The sequence below is a fragment of the Vigna radiata genome, chromosome 11 (genome assembly GCF_000741045.1).
Source record: "Vigna radiata var. radiata cultivar VC1973A chromosome 11, Vradiata_ver6, whole genome shotgun sequence".
Lineage (NCBI taxonomy): Eukaryota > Viridiplantae > Streptophyta > Magnoliopsida > Fabales > Fabaceae > Vigna > Vigna radiata.
This window is the reverse complement of record NC_028361.1, coordinates 8,045,422-8,062,119: the sequence shown is the minus strand read 5'-3', so window position 1 is coordinate 8,062,119 and position 16,698 is coordinate 8,045,422. Positions and strand designations below refer to the sequence as shown.

Below are 16,698 nucleotides of genomic sequence, written 5' to 3'. Positions count from 1 at the left end.
CTCAATCATATGCCTTCATTTCGAGACTTCATCCTCTGGGACCAAGTCTTCCTATAATCTTACAGTTTTATAATCATAGGGATTCACCGGATAACTGGTTGGTAGACCATTCATAAAAATCTAGTTTTATGCTCAAAAAAATGTCTTTTAATAATGTTAATAAAAATCACTTTATTAACTTTTAATCAAGATATAATTTATTTAAGTATACTCTCTCTGGATTAAAGTATGCTTCTATCCAGTAATCTTTTGGGAATCCTTTCCAACAATCCAAACAATCTATAGGCAAATTTTTAGAAGATCAATTCTACACTCACAACATATTCTTTTAAACATTTCACTGTGTAGAAGAAGAAAACTAAAACATTGATAGGATTGAATATCAAATACTGTCTTTAGTCATCCAATTCCTCAAAATCTTAATCTACTAAAGTTCGCATGATTAAAATCTAGGTTGTATTAGCAAAAATATAGAAATAGAGAAAAGTTTTTAAAACTTAATTAAGATTTTAGAATAAATTAAAAAAAATATATCTAACTTCTATCCTATTTGTTTTGAAATTTAATGTTAAAATGTCATGGGTCTTTTCATATTTTATTTAATTTATTTTTTGGTTTAAATCCTTTTTTGTCCCTAAGTTAAGTTATGTTCAGTTTAATCACCGCTTTTAAAAAGATCAACCTTTTCCTATGATATGAAAAATGTATCAAATGAGTCCTATTTGTCCTTAAGTGATTTGTGGTTCATAACACCTCCGGTTAACAAGTCACAAAATATTGGATACCTAGGTATGAATTTGTTGTTCATTAACTGCTATCATGAGGACTGATTTGATACATTTTTTATATCATAGAGACTAAAGGTTGACATTTTTAAAAGTGGGGACTAAATTGAACATCAAAACTTAACTTAAGAACCAAAAAAGGATTTAAACCTTTATTTTTTATATGAATGCATGCAAATAATCTTGATAAAGTACGTCCACTTGTTGTGGAATAAGAAGCCTTCGTATCTTAATGCATGTATTGAATTTATTCGGAGCTATTAGAACTGGATCTACTTTTTGGGGAATATGAGTCGAAGCAATAACAAAAATATTTCTAGTGGAACATCTTTCACAATCCCTGAAGAGATAATTCACTAAAAGACCGAGGGATAAGTAATTCGACTCATTCACATCCAGATTATTTGTAATTATTTTATAGATTATTAATTTAAGCCTTTCAAATGTTTGTGATCTAAAGTTTAAGTCCTAAAACAGCTAATGATAAATTTAAAGAAATGAAAATTTCTATTTTATATGATTCAATTTGATAAAATTTTCACTAATTAACTAATACAACATAATATTTAAGATTCTAATAAAACAAATTTACTATTGTTTTTTTCTTAAGTGATATATTAATCCATATAGTAAAATATATACTAAAATAGATATAAAAATCAATTTACCATAACTCATATTAAAATATGGATATGATATTAATTGTCTTGTTAAAATGGGTCGTCTTTTGTTGGTTGATGATTGTGCAGGTAACCCGATTAACATGCGGAGGATTTGTTTTCGCTGCTCGCATGAACCACACAATCTTTGATTCATTGGGGTTGGTGCAATTTCTGACCATGGTGGGTGAGATTGCAAGAGGTGCTTCCATAACCCAGTTTCCTGTGTGGCAAAGAGAGCTATTCAGTGCAAGGAACCCACCAAGAATCACATGTTCACACAACGAATATGAAATCCAACATTGCCAGAAAGAAACATGGGACACCCACGAAATGGACCATGGATCATTTTTCTTTGGTCCCAAAGAGATTGCAACCCTTCGGAGTCACCTTCCCATGCACCTCAAAAATTCTTCAACTTTTGAGGTGCTCTCTGCCTGTTTGTGGAAATGTCGAACCATAGCACTTGGGCTCAAACCCAACGAGAGTGTTGGCTTGTCACCCTTTATCACTGGTCGTGGCAAATTGGGCCTGCAAGTGCCCAATGGGTACTATGGCAATGCCTTTGCCTTCCCAATGGCTCTAGCCAGGGCTGGGCCTTTGTGCCAAAACCCATTGGGGTATGCATTGGAGTTAGTAAAAAAGGCAAAGGCTCAAATGGGTGCAGAATATGTCAGTTCTGTGGCTGATCTTATGGTTCTAAAGGGTCGACCCATGTATAGGACTGAAGGGAACTACCTTATTGGGGACACTACTCATGTGGGGTTCTATGAAGTGGATTTTGGGTGGGGGAGTCCTATATATGGAGGACCTGCTGGGGCTATACCTTTTGTTAGCTTCTATGGACGTTTTAGGAACAGTGAAGGAGAGGATGTAATTGTGGTGCCAATTTTGTTGCCACACCATGTTATGAGGAGGTTTCTCTCTGAACTGGTAAAGATCACAAACAAGGACCCTATGGACTTTTCTGATGAGAATATGCCAAATAGGTCCATGTTGTAAAACTGCTGTAACACTAAATTTGTATACTGTTAGTAATAAAATATAGTTCTGTAAGCTTTAATTTATTTGATTTGGACCCATCAAAAGTTTGGTTGCTTTCATTGAGACTGTGATGTGGGTAGCCAATAACCTGTTTGATATCAAGTTTTGAGGCCACTTTCAAATTTGAAAATCGTGGTGCTGTTGCTGATGTAATTTGTTTTACAATTATCTTTTCATGTGCTTTCTTGTCACGAGAGAGACAATTTGTGATGGGATCGCATTATGTCATTGTGCATGTGAGGCGTTTACTATTTTCAAAAAACGTTGTTTGAATTCAACACAATATAGGCATATTGAGGCATGTGAATTTGACTCTAATGGAAGCAAGCTCTTGTGTATGAATTTTCTCCCCAAGAGAAAGTCAAAGGAAGTTGGTCGAATCTGCAGAGTTTGTGAGGTTGTTGAGTTAATTAGGCAGGTTTGTGTCCATGTGCTTAGGAAATGCCAGCATCTTGATAAGTGCTGCTGAGCTCCCAAAGCTTTTTCACTTTCTTGCAGTAATGTTTAGTTTCTTTTAGTGCTTTCACTGTATGCATGATGGCAATGGGACGATTTGCATGAGATTTGTGACTTTGTTTTGATTGAAAAATAATGATTAGGGGGGTGAGTTTTGAAGGTATGATGCATGAATGAGTGGTGTGAAAGACAAAGAAAGTCAGATTAATAGTTCCTAAATTTCGAATCTGTCCAAGGATTATTCTTACTTTACAAAAGTACTCTGTTGATCTATGAATAAATAAATTATAAAAATAAAAGGCAGCTTTCAAAAATTCTCTAACACAACTTGGATGGATGATTAAATAATATCTCAACCGTTCTTCTCGTTTCAATTAAATCAATAAAATACCCTACAAATTCTATTCTTATTTCTGCTAATTTAAACCTTAATTGTTTTCCTTTTTATCCATTCCCTTATTTTTCGTCTCTTTCCAAACACAAACTAAAATATGAAATTATTTTTCATGCTTTGAACAAAAAAATAATCGTGTTTTTATTTGATTTTAAAATATATAAAATTTCAAATTTCACACTTTATATCTTAAATATTTAGTTTTAATTTATTTACCAAATTCATCATCTCAAAACTTTTTTTTTTTCATTCTTCTTATCTTTCTTTTTCGTCTTTCTCATAGTTTTTATTATTTTTGCAATCAGAGACAACACTATTGAGTCTGTAAAGTGAGTTCAACTTTGATTGATCAGAAAAGTAAGTTTTTCAAAAAATAAAATATTTTATTTGGTTTGTTTTTTCATTGGATATTTAGACATCTCACAATGTTATAGATGAGAAGGTGTTTCATCAATATCAACATTGATGTTGATATTTGGGGTTCTGACTTTTATATCTTAAGACATCTTTGCCGCTTAGAGAGCAAACAATTATCATGAGAGGAGCTGATAGCTTAAATTTATTTTAATTTAGTTTCCAAGTTAAGATAAAAATTTATTTGGAGTTAAGATTTGAGATATCTATTCTGGATTTATAAGTCACAATTAGAGATGACAACGGATTGGATCGGATACGGATAGTGTTTATCCACAACCTAATCCATCAGTTAAAACTGTATTCGCTATCCGATCTACTACTCGGGTATCTATTTAGAAAATACACGCGGATATTTTAAAAACCACATATACCCAAAAAAAAATATTTTATACATTTTAAAATAAAATTAAAAATATATATATGATATAATATAAATTAAATTAAATATAAATTAAAATTTAATTTTAATTATATTTAACGTAATAAAATATAATTTAGTTATATTTTTAATTAAATTTAATTAAAAATTACATAAATTGATTTTTATTTTATTTTTTTGCGGGTAACGGGTACCTGTGGGTCAGGTAGTATATTATCCGTACCCGAGCCGTTTAGAAGCGGGTATTAAAATACCCACTACTCGTTATCCATGAGTAGTAACTATCCGTTGCAGATTTTACCCACAAATATTCATGTCTGCAGATTTTTTTGTCATCTCTAATCACAATGTCGAACTAGTTTGGAGTTTGCAATAGTTATTTTAAATTAGGATTATTTTTTTATAAAATTCATAGTTGGATTGGTTATCGATATTGTAATCTTGTTAGATAAGTAGAAGATGTTTCCATGAAATTTTTGTTTGAAATGAAATTATTTTAATTTTGAATTATATGTTAACATGAAACGAAGTGCTTTGTTTGGATTAAAATGTCACAAGTTGATTTGATTATGTGATTTTGAAAACAATAAGAGACTATAACGAAGTTACGAAACCTATTAGAATTAATAAAAAAAAATTATCCTCGGATGCATGTTATAGACTTTGTATAATTTTAATTTTTTTGACATTTTGCTAAAAAAAGGTGGAGAAATCTTTCTCTTTATGAATATTTTTCGATTCAAGTGAAAATTATTCGGACACAATTTTTTTTTTCTTAAAATGATTTTCGTTACAGTAAAAGTTATCTCAGCGAAATTGTTGTTTACTTGGTGAAAGTTTGTGCCAAAAACCCTTATTACAAGGTGAATTTGATTATATAATTGAAGTTTTTGGGGTTGATAAGTGTTATATGTAAGTTTTTATGATTAAATAAAAATGCTTATAATATTACATATTGAATAACATGGAATATAATATGTGTTGTCCATGATAAAATTATGAATAAAAAAGTATTTGATGAATAATGATGTGAGTAATTATATAAGTGATACTAAGATTAATAATTATTAAAGATGTACTATTTAACACTGTTGTCAAAATAGGTTGAAATTTGTGAATTAATTTGGTTCACAAGTTCGGATTGTGTTGAAATTTTGATATGAGTCAATTTTGAGTCTGACCCACTAAGATCAGATTCATTCTTATTGAATTCGTGATAAGTCAGGTTGGCTTGCCAACTCCACAAGTTTTGTTATTTTGTGTGTTTTTTTTTTTTTAAATTATATTTGAAACTTAACATGATTTAAATATTATACATACGGTACCCTGGGGGACCGTACGGTCTCCTGTGCAGGAGCAGACTGTCCAGCCACACCAGCCTGGCCAACCCGTCGTACCGATCGGTTACCCCAAGACCGAAAGGTTTCGTACGGTCCCCTACATAGGCCGACCATCCACCATGCCTACAACCAGGCCGACCATCCAAGCAGACCATCCGCCAGGCCGACCATCCATGCCGACCATCTAGGTTGACCAACCAACAGGCCAACCACGGATGAATTATGAACGATAATAGTTCATTAAAGCCCCTAATAGAGGTTAAGGCATGATTTGGTCGTCATCAGGCCCACGAAAGTTAAAAGCCCATTACAACTAATATAAATAGAGATCTCAGGTATGTCTTCAGGGCAGATTGCACTCACTGCACATTATACATTACTTTCATCCCTTGATATAACCGTTCAGTTACTTAACTGACTTGAGCGTCAGAGTGCCTTTGACAAGTACCCGCCCACCTGGCCTAGAGAACAAAGAAGGAGAACCAACAACTTAGAGTACGAAGGAACAACAACAGGAAACTGTTCGGCCTTCAAAAAGTGACCATCCAGCCTTCAGCATACCGTTCGGCCTTCTTCATCACCTAGAACACTCCAGACCTCTTCCATCCGGTCTTCACCACCCGACACCACTTTACACCCGAAACAAATATATATATATATATATATATATATATATATTTGAATTGTCTTTAAAATTTAACATTATTTTGGATTGAAAATTATTTATATTTGAATTAAAAAAATTATTTGAAATAATAAAAACATTGAAGGTGTGGATTTTGTGAAGAAGGTGTGAAAAGTAATAAGAATAACACAAATAACAGCATTTTCCTTTTTCTGAAATTGATATATTTTTACTCCCTCAAATCTACTTTGAGAAAGAAACAAAGCTTTATGGTTGAATGAATAATAAGCATCTCATGATTTTATGATTTAGATTCTTTTATCCTGCTATCATTTTTAGGAGCTTGTGTGGTGGGGTTGATGATGAAAGTTCTTATTAAGGTTTTGTTTGTTAGCATAGGGAGTATGTGATGATAGGAATAGGAGAAATAGGAGCGGCAAACGGAGGCAAGCTACTTTTGTGCCTCTTCCAAAACTAGACAAACCCACCAATAATTCATCTATACCATCATTTTTAATATATAATTTGCCTTAATATTTTACTTAATGGAATTTCATTTATTGTACTAAAAGTTATTACTGGACAAACTAAGAGACAGCATCGGCGGTTTTCATGGCACCGAAATTGGGGAATTAGGTCAAGTTTTTTATGTGTCTGTTCTTCTCGTGTTATTCACAACCCTTCCTGCTATGCCATCTGTTGTGTTTGAATTCTCAACTTTTCTTAACCATTTTAGAACAATCGTTGCTTCTGCTTATTGCTAATTTTTCAAATTAACGTTACAATTATTTTCATAACGTATACTTCTATTTCCTACATGTGAAACTCACTCGTTTGTTTTTATTATATCCACTTAATTCCAAGCTCATACCTTGGATCACGCACGTCAAAACCTTCGTTACAATTAATGCTTTATAATTAAACAAAAAGATAATTTCCTATTCCATTTCTCATATATATTTATGTTTAGCAATAGAAATGAGGTAGTCTAATAAAGACAAAAAGAAGAGAAAAGCTTGTAATGCATGCATAGCTTTTGCGGCAACAACTTCCTTATTAAAAACACACACTAACTAAAAACTATTTTTTACTAGGATTCACCCACCATCTTTGTCCATGATTAAGGGATTATCAAGGAACAACCAAAGTACGCTCTTTCTTACACATACTATGTTTATATATCATACATTTCTTTTCTCCACTGGTTTTACAAGAAGCATGCATTCAAAATAATAGGTAAAAATTAGTAAGTATAGGAGAATTCATAATAAAAGAACAAAGAAAAAGTTAAAAAAGGCAAAAGTATTCTAAAGATATAATTTACCCTAAATAAAAGTACAAAAAGTGCATTTTTTTTTAGCTGAAATGCAGTTGTAGAGTAGTAATAGTGACTCTACTAAAGAAGTTTAATTTGAAAATTGAAATTGAAAAGCTTAATTATGAAAAGATGATTTTCCATCTTAAGGGTGATGATATTTTCCAACTCATACATGGTCCCTCATCACAGCCGTCCAAACACACACGGGCCCCAGTACATCCAACGGCCCGAATGATTGTCGCAGAGAGCCCTCTCTTTTTCTCTCTCCTTCCTATTAAACACACACTCCATTCTCTCTCCAACCTTACTCTGTGTCTTCTTCTCATTTCCACACTTTCTGTAAGGCGCCATTGCTCTTTTGCTTGCTTATGCTCAACATCGCCATTCAAAAACAACAATGCTATTCGAGGTACGCTAATGTTGTCTTCTCTTTCCTCGTTTAACCATCTTTACCTGTCGGCGTTACCGTCACAGTTACAGGAACCTTCTGCTCTGTTTGCTCTGTTTCCACTTTCGACTAAGAACCGTTATTTCCATTTACCCCGTTAATTTGAAACCCCACCTTTCTCTTTCCATTGGATCTTCTTCAGCTCTTGAGAAAACGTTTTGAAAAACAAATCTTTATGCAAAATCAGGGAATCTGCGTGGCCTGTGGTCTACTTTTCAGACCATCCTCTCTTGACTTTTTGACCATCCCTTTGTAAAGTTTCCATAAGTAACACCTTTTACTCCACTCCGTCCCAGTACTCTTTTATTAATTTTCCCCTTATGGTTATTTAATAACAATATTAGTTAACTCTGATTACTTAATAATTACGTAATTAAGCTCAACCTGCATGATCTATTTGTATCTCAGAATGTATAATAATCTACTGTGTTGTACAGTATAATATGGCCTGAATAATACTTTTAAGTTATATATATGGTGACCAAGTTTGGTTTGGATGGAATGGACATGCACATGTAGGAGACAAAATCACATGAGCAAGTTCATTTCTCATTTATTTTTGTTTTGATGATTCTTTATCTTTTTAATTCAGTAAATTCCTTTTTTAATATATGATATCAGTGTTAACTTTGGTTTTTGCTTTTTACCAAGTGAGTTATACTAAATAATGGTGAATGAAACAATAATAAATCTTTCCTTTTTTTGTTAAAATTTATTTAACAAATGAGGATCATTAAAGAATAAACAGCTCCAGTAAAAGTTTATACTTTTTAATCATTATAAAAAAAAATTGCACCTAAAAAACTATCTATTCTATTATTGACATTTGTCATAATAATTTATAATGTATTTTTATTTTTATTTTTGTTTGTGTGCTTATGTAAAGCAAGTTGTGTAAATCCATGGAATAGTATGATTTTTTCCTTTTGAAATTTGAGGATGTGGTGGAAGTTATTTCAAGCGTGACTTGGTGGTAGGTGAACTTAAATGCTTAGGAATGGTTGGAGTGACAGTGCTGGCCCATGGTGTGTCCTGAGCATGCATTAATCTCGAAATTTTATCAGTCGTGGAAATAGTGCAAAGTGTTGAAAAAATAACTTTAGAATAATATTTTGATAACATTGTTGATGAAGGACTCGTCAGAGCAAGAGTTATTGAAGGCACAGTGAGTCAGTGACTTTTCATTCAGCCTATTGGGGTTAAACAAACACTGACAGTGGAGAAGGAAGAAATTGAAAAGGATGTTGAGGATGAGAAAAAGGCTAGCATGCTGCACTAGAGGAAGCAAATTTAGCATCGATCTTGATGAGCGAGAGAGTAAGTTCAGACTACCCATCTCTCTGGTTATGTGCTTCTTTTGACCGATTAGGTTCATAAGTTCTATGATTTTTCTGATCAAACTGTGAACATCAACTTTAACAAATTAAAGTTTCTTTAAGTATACAAATTAGTCAAGTTAGTAGAAATTATATTTCTTATCATTTTATAACAGTACTTGTATGGTTTTACCCTCTCACTTATTTCTTCAAAACTAATCATGGTTGTAGGGTCTTGAAGTGGAAATAATTTTCTTTGAATTTATTCTTAAAAATTTTCCTTTAAATCTGGGTAATGTACCTTTACTTTATACTTTCATATATAAAAAAGATAGCAATTTGGATACTGTTATGTTCACATCTTATTCTTACAGTTTTAGTAACTGCTTTTATGTTATGATGACTGTTTATCATTTCCTTATGTGTGTTTCAGCAATAGTAAGTTAGCTATATTTGAATTTGAAATTTACACCTACTTTTCCCTGCTAATGATCTCAATTCTATTTAGTAATGATACCATATAGGTTCAATAGTCAATAATCCCCTTTATTTAGGGGCACATTTATGCTTCCCCTAGTCACGAATATTAAATAGCCATCTTCACAAGCTTCACTGACTTTTCTGCTACAGCATACCAGCTGTGAACATGGCCATTCGAAAAACATTGTTGTCCCCAAACCGAAAAGAAAAAAGGATAAGTACAAAGTTGTTTTAATATGAATTTCTTTATTCAACAAATTAATTATCCTGCTGATTGAAAATAGATAAAAGCGACTTTAGACGTTTCTTATCATATTTTATCAATTTTTTTCAAGCCTGTCTCAGAAATGACAATTTTTAGAGTAGTTGGTTATGTTCTGGTTGTTGTTGTAGCTATGTTTGTGGACCAACGAAAAGTACCTCCGCATTTTCAAATTTTGTATGGTGATCAATTATTGTCACTGTTGCTCTGCCAAATTCAACAAGCTAAAGGATAAACAGTAATAACTCCACTTGAATTTTGAGTACAATTATTTATTAATAATCCTAAATTTAAGCCAGGCTTAGCATATTGAGCTTCCAATAATTTTGTACAATAATCTGTGAGACGAACAAGCCTAAAAATAGACAAATCAAAGGGGACCAACTGATATTCCTGTATTCTTAAGCTTTTCATGTCATTTTATTTTTCTCCTTTTTCCAAACCAGATGATTTAATCTCACAATTTGAACAGTTTGCCTTGTTCCATTATTTGAGATGTCACATGGGTCTTCTTATTTTGGTTTTGAGCAAGTCCGAAGTTGCTAGAATAATGGTACAAAGTATGAAGTTTTGAGGTTTTATAAAATCACAGAAATTGTGGTAGATACCTTTCTCAGTCCTAATACTTGAATTCAAGAACTGAACATCTTTGACCGATATAATTGTTGACTTGGGGCCACCATGAGTGTTGATATTAGTGTAACTACTAGCTCTGCCATTTCCACTGATAAGTGCTGACAAATTGAAGAAAATGGGCGCAGAGTAGGGATGCGCCATTCATTGCCATATTTTGGTACTCAATTTCAAATGTCTTTTTTCTATATATGTTGGATTCTTTTCTGGGGATTCTCTTATATCTTTTTTGAGGCACTCTTGTCCTTAGCTTTTCGTTGGCTTCAATTCCATGTTGCTGATGTTCTATCCTGTCATAGCCTATGGCCTTGGAAGCTTTTCTGTTCTGATCGAATCTTTGCCTGCAAATCCTGTGAACACTACATGGACACAGGAATATAACAAGTTTTAGAATTTATAGGACCCCACTACATAAAATTGTTCTAAAGTTAACATTTTCACAAATAAAAATAAATATTATAAAAATATAAAATAAAAAATAATTCGATTATGTTAAAAGTACAAGTTTTTTTTTTTAATATTTGATAAATATTTAAGTGCAGTTTGAATCAATTTACTCTAGCAGAATAGTTTCTCATGAAAATTTTCGTTTTAGGCTAATTTGTTTTCTTGATATATACGTACAAGCTGAAGGGCTTCTTCCGAAATCTGGATTTAATTTTGTCAAAGTTGAAGGACTAATTTGTTATTATAGCAAAGGAAGAAAAGTGAAACTTTTTATTCTCAACTCAAGTCGTATGGCCAAACGCCAAAAGGAAAAAAAGAATAAAAAGTTTGGCCGATGACATTTGCATGTGACTATGTATATATGTTTCACTATTATTCATAATTATCACATGGGTTTTTATTAAAGAAAGTGACTACTAAAAAAAGTCATTATCTTTATTCCTTAATATAGAATTATCCTCATATAAACATGCAAACCAAAAAACAATTAATCTGGTTAATTTTTTAAACTTTGTCATCAATATACTAAATTAATGCTCATTATTAATGATTTTTAAAATTCTGTTCTTACTATCCAATACAAAAACACAAACACTTATAATAAACTCTTTCTTATAAATTGTGTGTAATAAATAAGAGTATAAAAGTATATTAATGGTGATGGACATTTGATAGAGAGTTTTAGATGTTAACATAGTGTTGGGACAGAAGTGAGTGATGGATATGTTCTTATTAATGTTGTCGCCTTCTTGGTGCGAGATCCACCATGCATTTTTGAAGACTGACATAGCATAACAATGAAGTGGATTAAGTCTAAAAATATACAAAAGTTTATTAACACTCGATTATAATGTGCTTTAAATATATTATTAGAATACTTAATATATATTGCTGTTTTTGGCAACAATAACATATGTTCTAGTCAGCGAATTTTGCCACAGGTCACATTAATTTGCATTATGATCTGCAGTTGCAGTGACAAATCATAGTTGGGTTTTAATTGTAAACATGCTATTTATTCATATGCTAATTTTGGAGGTATGCTTGCAGCAATGACGTGTATGACAGCAAAGAGAATATATTGTTGCGTTATGTTGAAAATGACAACCATGTATAGTTCTGATGATTATTTGGTTAAATGAAATTTGTAACACTGTTTAAATTTGAGTATAGCACCTTTGAAATCGTATTTCGTGAGTCTACAACATTGGAACATTTCAGGGATTATGACATACAATGGCCTTGAGAGTTGCATGTTGAATAACCAGTCCTACGAAGATGAGAGCAGAACAAGTAGAGGAGATGAATGCATAACTGATTCATTTGACGATGATTCCAGTTGTTCCTCCAGCAAGGATGCTTTTGGATCATTCTCTTCAAACTGTTTAACGATGAAAAGGGACGATAAAGGATTGGAGGAATGGGAGCTCTCAGAAAGTCCTCAAGATTTTTATGCCAAAGAGAAGACTTTTGGTATGGACCATTCAGATATAGAAGCCATGAAGGAAAAATTTTCGAAACTTTTGCTTGGTGAAGATGTTACAGGAGGAACCAAGGGTCTCAGTACAGCTTTGGCGCTATCTAATGCCATCACAAACCTAGCAGGTCTGCTCTGATTCTATTTTACAGCTACCTGGTTTTGGTTTGTTTAAATTTTGCATGAAAATGATGAAGTTTGTCAAAAATAAAATGACTGGTTCTAACTTACGTGCTTAATGAACATATGCAGTGACGGTTTTTGGAGAGCTGTGGAAATTGGAACCACTATCTGAAGAAAGGAAGAGAAAATGGCAGAGAGAGATAGAGTGGTCATTGTCTCCTACCAACTATATGGTTGAACTTGTTCCCTCTACGCAAAGCGGTGCCGATGGTGGGATGTTTGAGGTATTTATATAATTTCAGCTAAGATAATATAGGTTTGATTATTATTGTGGATCATATGGCAATAAAATAAGAGTCATCTTCTAAAAACAGATAATGACCTCAAAGCCTCGTGCAGACATCCTCATGAATCTTCCGGCACTTCAGAAGTTGGATTCTATGCTGATTGTATGTCACATTGTGATCTCTCACTTCATCAAAATTTGGAACTTTGTGTTTCAACTGACTTACTATGCTAGTATATTGTCTTTGGTTGACAGGAGACACTAGATTCGATGACGAATATGGAGTTTTGGTATGCAGAGGGAGGAAACAAGGCAGAAGGGAGGGACATAAATGCACAGCATAGCAAAAACTGGGGGCTTCCATCACCCAAAGTTCCAAAATGTGGTCTTTCCGACACTGAAAAAAAGAAGCTGCTTCATCAGAGTGGGGTGGTGCGTCAAGTATTCAAGGCTGCCAAATCCATCAATGAAAGTGTTTTGTATGAAATGCCTGTGCCAGCGATTATTAAAGACGCACTTGCAAAGGTTATTATCTTGTAATTTTGAATTGAATTGAAACTGTGTACATGTTATCCTTGAGGTTTTGAACAATCTTTAATCATGATGAGAGGGTACGTACACTTTGATAAATTCAATTTCGTTACATCTTTACTCAATCTGTTTCTATGTCGCAGTCTGGAAAGGCAAACCTTGGACACGAACTGAACAAGGTTTTGGCTGCTGAATCAAGCTCTGCAGAAGACATGCTTAAATCGCTCAACTTGAAATCCGAACATGCTGTCCTAGAGACTGTTAATAAACTGGAAGCTGCTACATTGTCATGGAAAGAGAGAATTGCAGAACATGCTGGTGGCAAACACCAAGGTCGTTCCACGTGGTCATCTTTTGTGAAGGATCCTGCGTTAGAGGTTGATAAACAGAAGTTATTATTGGACCGAGCTGAAACACTACTGCAGCTGATTAAAATCAGACACCCAAACCTTCCTCAAACATTTGTCGATGCAGCCAAAGTTCAATATGGCAAGGTGAGTTATATTAGAATGCACTTGACTAATGATTTTCATTGGAGAGAGATAGATGTGTTTGATTCTATTTCCAGCTTTTTGTTTGTGTTTGTGTAGGATATTGGACATTCCATTTTGGAAGCATATTCCAGAGTTCTAGCAAATTTAGCCTTCTGCATTCTGTCTAGAATAGGAGAAGTATTGCAGGAGGATTCTTTAAGCAATCCGAATTCACCTATGGTGGCAGAAAACTCTCCTGGGATGAATCTTTCTCAAACTAGGGTGGTGGATTCACATATCAAGCAGTCCTTACTTGATAAGATGAACAAAACGGATGGACAATATTGTGATCCTAGCTCTTACAGTTCTTGTGATTTAGGACATTCTTCTTTCCATACAAAATCCAGATCTATGACAGCCACGCCAAACCAGAGTGGTAGCTGGCGCATTAGTAGAGAAGTTTGTTCAAGTCTGTCTCCTAGAAATTCTCCATAGTGGCTTTTGTTTAGACGATTCTGTAAATGTTATTGCACAGTGAGAATTGAAGCAAACTGGTATGTTTGCCTGCCTTCAATTTTTGGTTGGTTTTATAACCAACTATACAAAATCCTTGGTCGCATATTGTGGAGTTTTATTCAACAGATTTTGTACAACAGGGTTACAAATCAAGGAGAGTGTATTTAGTTTCATGTTAGCACTCATTTTGAGCTCCTATTGAGAATCTTCAATAGAAAGAGCTATTTTGAAGTACAACTGGGAATGTAAAAAATCACAATGTATAAAATTAAGGGACATGTAAGATCAAAAAGATGTCACATAAAATTTGTCCAATAATTTCTTTCACACATACCTAGACATTAGTTAAGTTTTACTTTTTAATAAATGAATTTTAAATCTAATTTAATTTTATAAAAATTAATTTGTTAGGCGGTATTTATATATATCTATAAACGGTACATTTATTTTATTTTTAATTGATATGATATTTTTTAACATATTTTTTTTTCATGTTAAATCATATAGACAATGAGAGAGATTAACATTAATGAATGGTTGTATAGTAATTTGATATTGGATTAAGTGAAAATATTATATATCTCTTTTGTATAATATATTTCTTTCACATTCAAGAATTCATCGTAATTTCTGAGAGACAAGTTTTAAATTTTTATTTGAAAATATTAATTTTTTAGATATTCAAACACAATATTTGTATTAAGAAAAGATGTCTAAAATGATCAAAAGTCTTGGTTTATGTTTAGAATCTAGTTTTTTGGTTGTTTTTATCCATATCTAGGTTCCAAAGCATTTTCTAATGATTAGACACCACAAAAATAGTATAGATATTTTGTCATCCAATTGAATAAAGATATTTAATTGCATAGAAAGAATTATAAAAAGTTTAGGTACATCACATCAAACTCCAAAGAAATGGAGTTTAGCTACTCCTATATATCTATAACACAATAATGGATTGGAATGATGAAAATGATGGAGGAAGACACACTTCTTGATCCCTAGAAATGCCTTAACTTTGTGTCATGAGCGTCTAGTTTGTTTTCATGTTCAAAAACCATATTTTTCTTCAACTCTCGACACTTTAAACCATTCACCAAAAAATGTTTTCTTGTTGGATCACAAAATCTTCTTGTTTGACGAGAGATAACTTTTTTGACACATTGATTTCTTAAACTCGTTAGGCTTTTGGTTGGACTAGTGCTACCAAAGTCTCACTAGGTGAGTGACTTATAGTAGCATGTCTTTAATATTCTCCAATATTCTATTTTTCTACAAAATAACCCAAAAATAGATAAATATCTTTGTCTATAAAAACTACATACAAGTTTTGCATCTTTTCATGGAATTCAACACAAAATAAATTATAAAAGAAAAAATAATGGGTTCTAATAAGTGTGACTAATAGGTGATTGTCACACTTATCAATAGTAAAGTTATGCACAAATTAATTAAAAAAAGCAAATACATTAAGTATACTTTACTACCTATTTTATCAAGGATTAAAATTCCTTTAATAAATCCTAATATATTGCATCAACATGTATTTCTTCCATTAATGAATGGTCTCGAAGTGACATCATGTTTTCTCTAAGTCACTTTAACTTATCAATGAACCCGAGCAATGGCTTCCCTTTATAAGGGTAATACCTAACAATGTATTACGCATATTATTGTTGGGTTATTGGACTCTCTTCGTATGTGGAGAATATGCTCAAATAGTGTGGTCCATTATGTCTCATTAGGTTAAATGGAGATGGGTCAGATTAGTAAGGCACATTAGAGTCATTTGAAGAGAGACAAAAGCCAGGTAAGAGAAAAAGGAAGAGAGAAAGTCATTCCCGCATAACCCTAAACCTACATTGGTGTTTTTGTCGTTGTGAAGTTGTTCATCGTTGGATTTAGCTGATTTTTGGACAGTGGGTTCCAGACATATGGTTCTTCATTATGACCGTTCGGATCGTCAATCAGAGGTCTAGTTTGGGAGAAATCGGTCCTGCACCAGCAGCCCTATTTTGGAGAATTTTCATCTTCTTTGTTCTCATTTATAAGCATTTGTGCTTAATTAAATTGGCTTATTGAAAATACCATTTGGAATTATTATTGGAGATTCTTTTGTACCCTATTATTGATCATAGTGGATTTTTCTTTGGTTTGGATGACCCGTGGTTTTTACTCTTACATTGAGGGGTTTTTCATGTTAAAAATTGTTGGTGTCTCTTTGTGTTTTGGATTCTATTTTTGTTCTATTTGTTTGGTACTCATTACATATTCTCGCAAGAAAAGGGA

The 16,698-nt window shown here is 32.8% G+C and overlaps 2 protein-coding genes across 3 annotated transcripts; both read left to right on the top strand.

The window, feature by feature from the left end:
- The first annotated feature begins 1,487 nt into the window (after positions 1-1,487).
- LOC106776703 (methanol O-anthraniloyltransferase-like) lies at positions 1,488-2,507 on the top strand. The gene has a single exon (XM_014664182.2). The coding sequence runs from the start codon at positions 1,523-1,525 to the stop codon at positions 2,444-2,446; it is 924 nt and encodes a 307-aa protein (XP_014519668.1). The 5' UTR covers positions 1,488-1,522; the 3' UTR covers positions 2,447-2,507.
- Positions 2,508-7,703: 5,196 nt separating this feature from the next.
- Positions 7,704-14,582, top strand: LOC106776316 (rop guanine nucleotide exchange factor 14). Of its 2 annotated transcripts, none has more exons than XM_014663725.2 (8): positions 7,704-7,826; positions 8,999-9,182; positions 12,225-12,608; positions 12,733-12,887; positions 12,978-13,052; positions 13,145-13,414; positions 13,564-13,914; positions 14,011-14,582. In XM_014663725.2, exons 2-8 carry the CDS (start codon positions 9,107-9,109, stop codon positions 14,386-14,388), a joined length of 1,689 nt encoding a protein of 562 aa, XP_014519211.1. In that variant the 5' UTR covers positions 7,704-7,826; positions 8,999-9,106; the 3' UTR covers positions 14,389-14,582. The 2 variants fall into 2 exon arrangements, with proteins under 2 accessions (XP_014519211.1, XP_014519212.1); XM_014663726.2 differs by having other exon boundaries at positions 7,718-7,826; positions 9,009-9,182.
- The last annotated feature ends 2,116 nt before the right edge of the window (positions 14,583-16,698 follow it).

Bases quoted from the DNA above. Each gene is read 5' to 3' on its own strand.
- LOC106776703 (XM_014664182.2), top strand. From the start codon at position 1,523: ATGATTGTGCAGGTAACCCGATTAACATGCGGAGGATTTGTTTTCGCT.
- LOC106776316 (XM_014663725.2), top strand. From the start codon at position 9,107: ATGTTGAGGATGAGAAAAAGGCTAGCATGCTGCACTAGAGGAAGCAAA. The intron at 12,609-12,732 runs GTCTGCTCTGAT...GAACATATGCAG, and splicing joins TGCCATCACAAACCTAGCAG to TGACGGTTTTTGGAGAGCTG. The intron at 13,915-14,010 runs GTGAGTTATATT...GTGTTTGTGTAG, and splicing joins CCAAAGTTCAATATGGCAAG to GATATTGGACATTCCATTTT.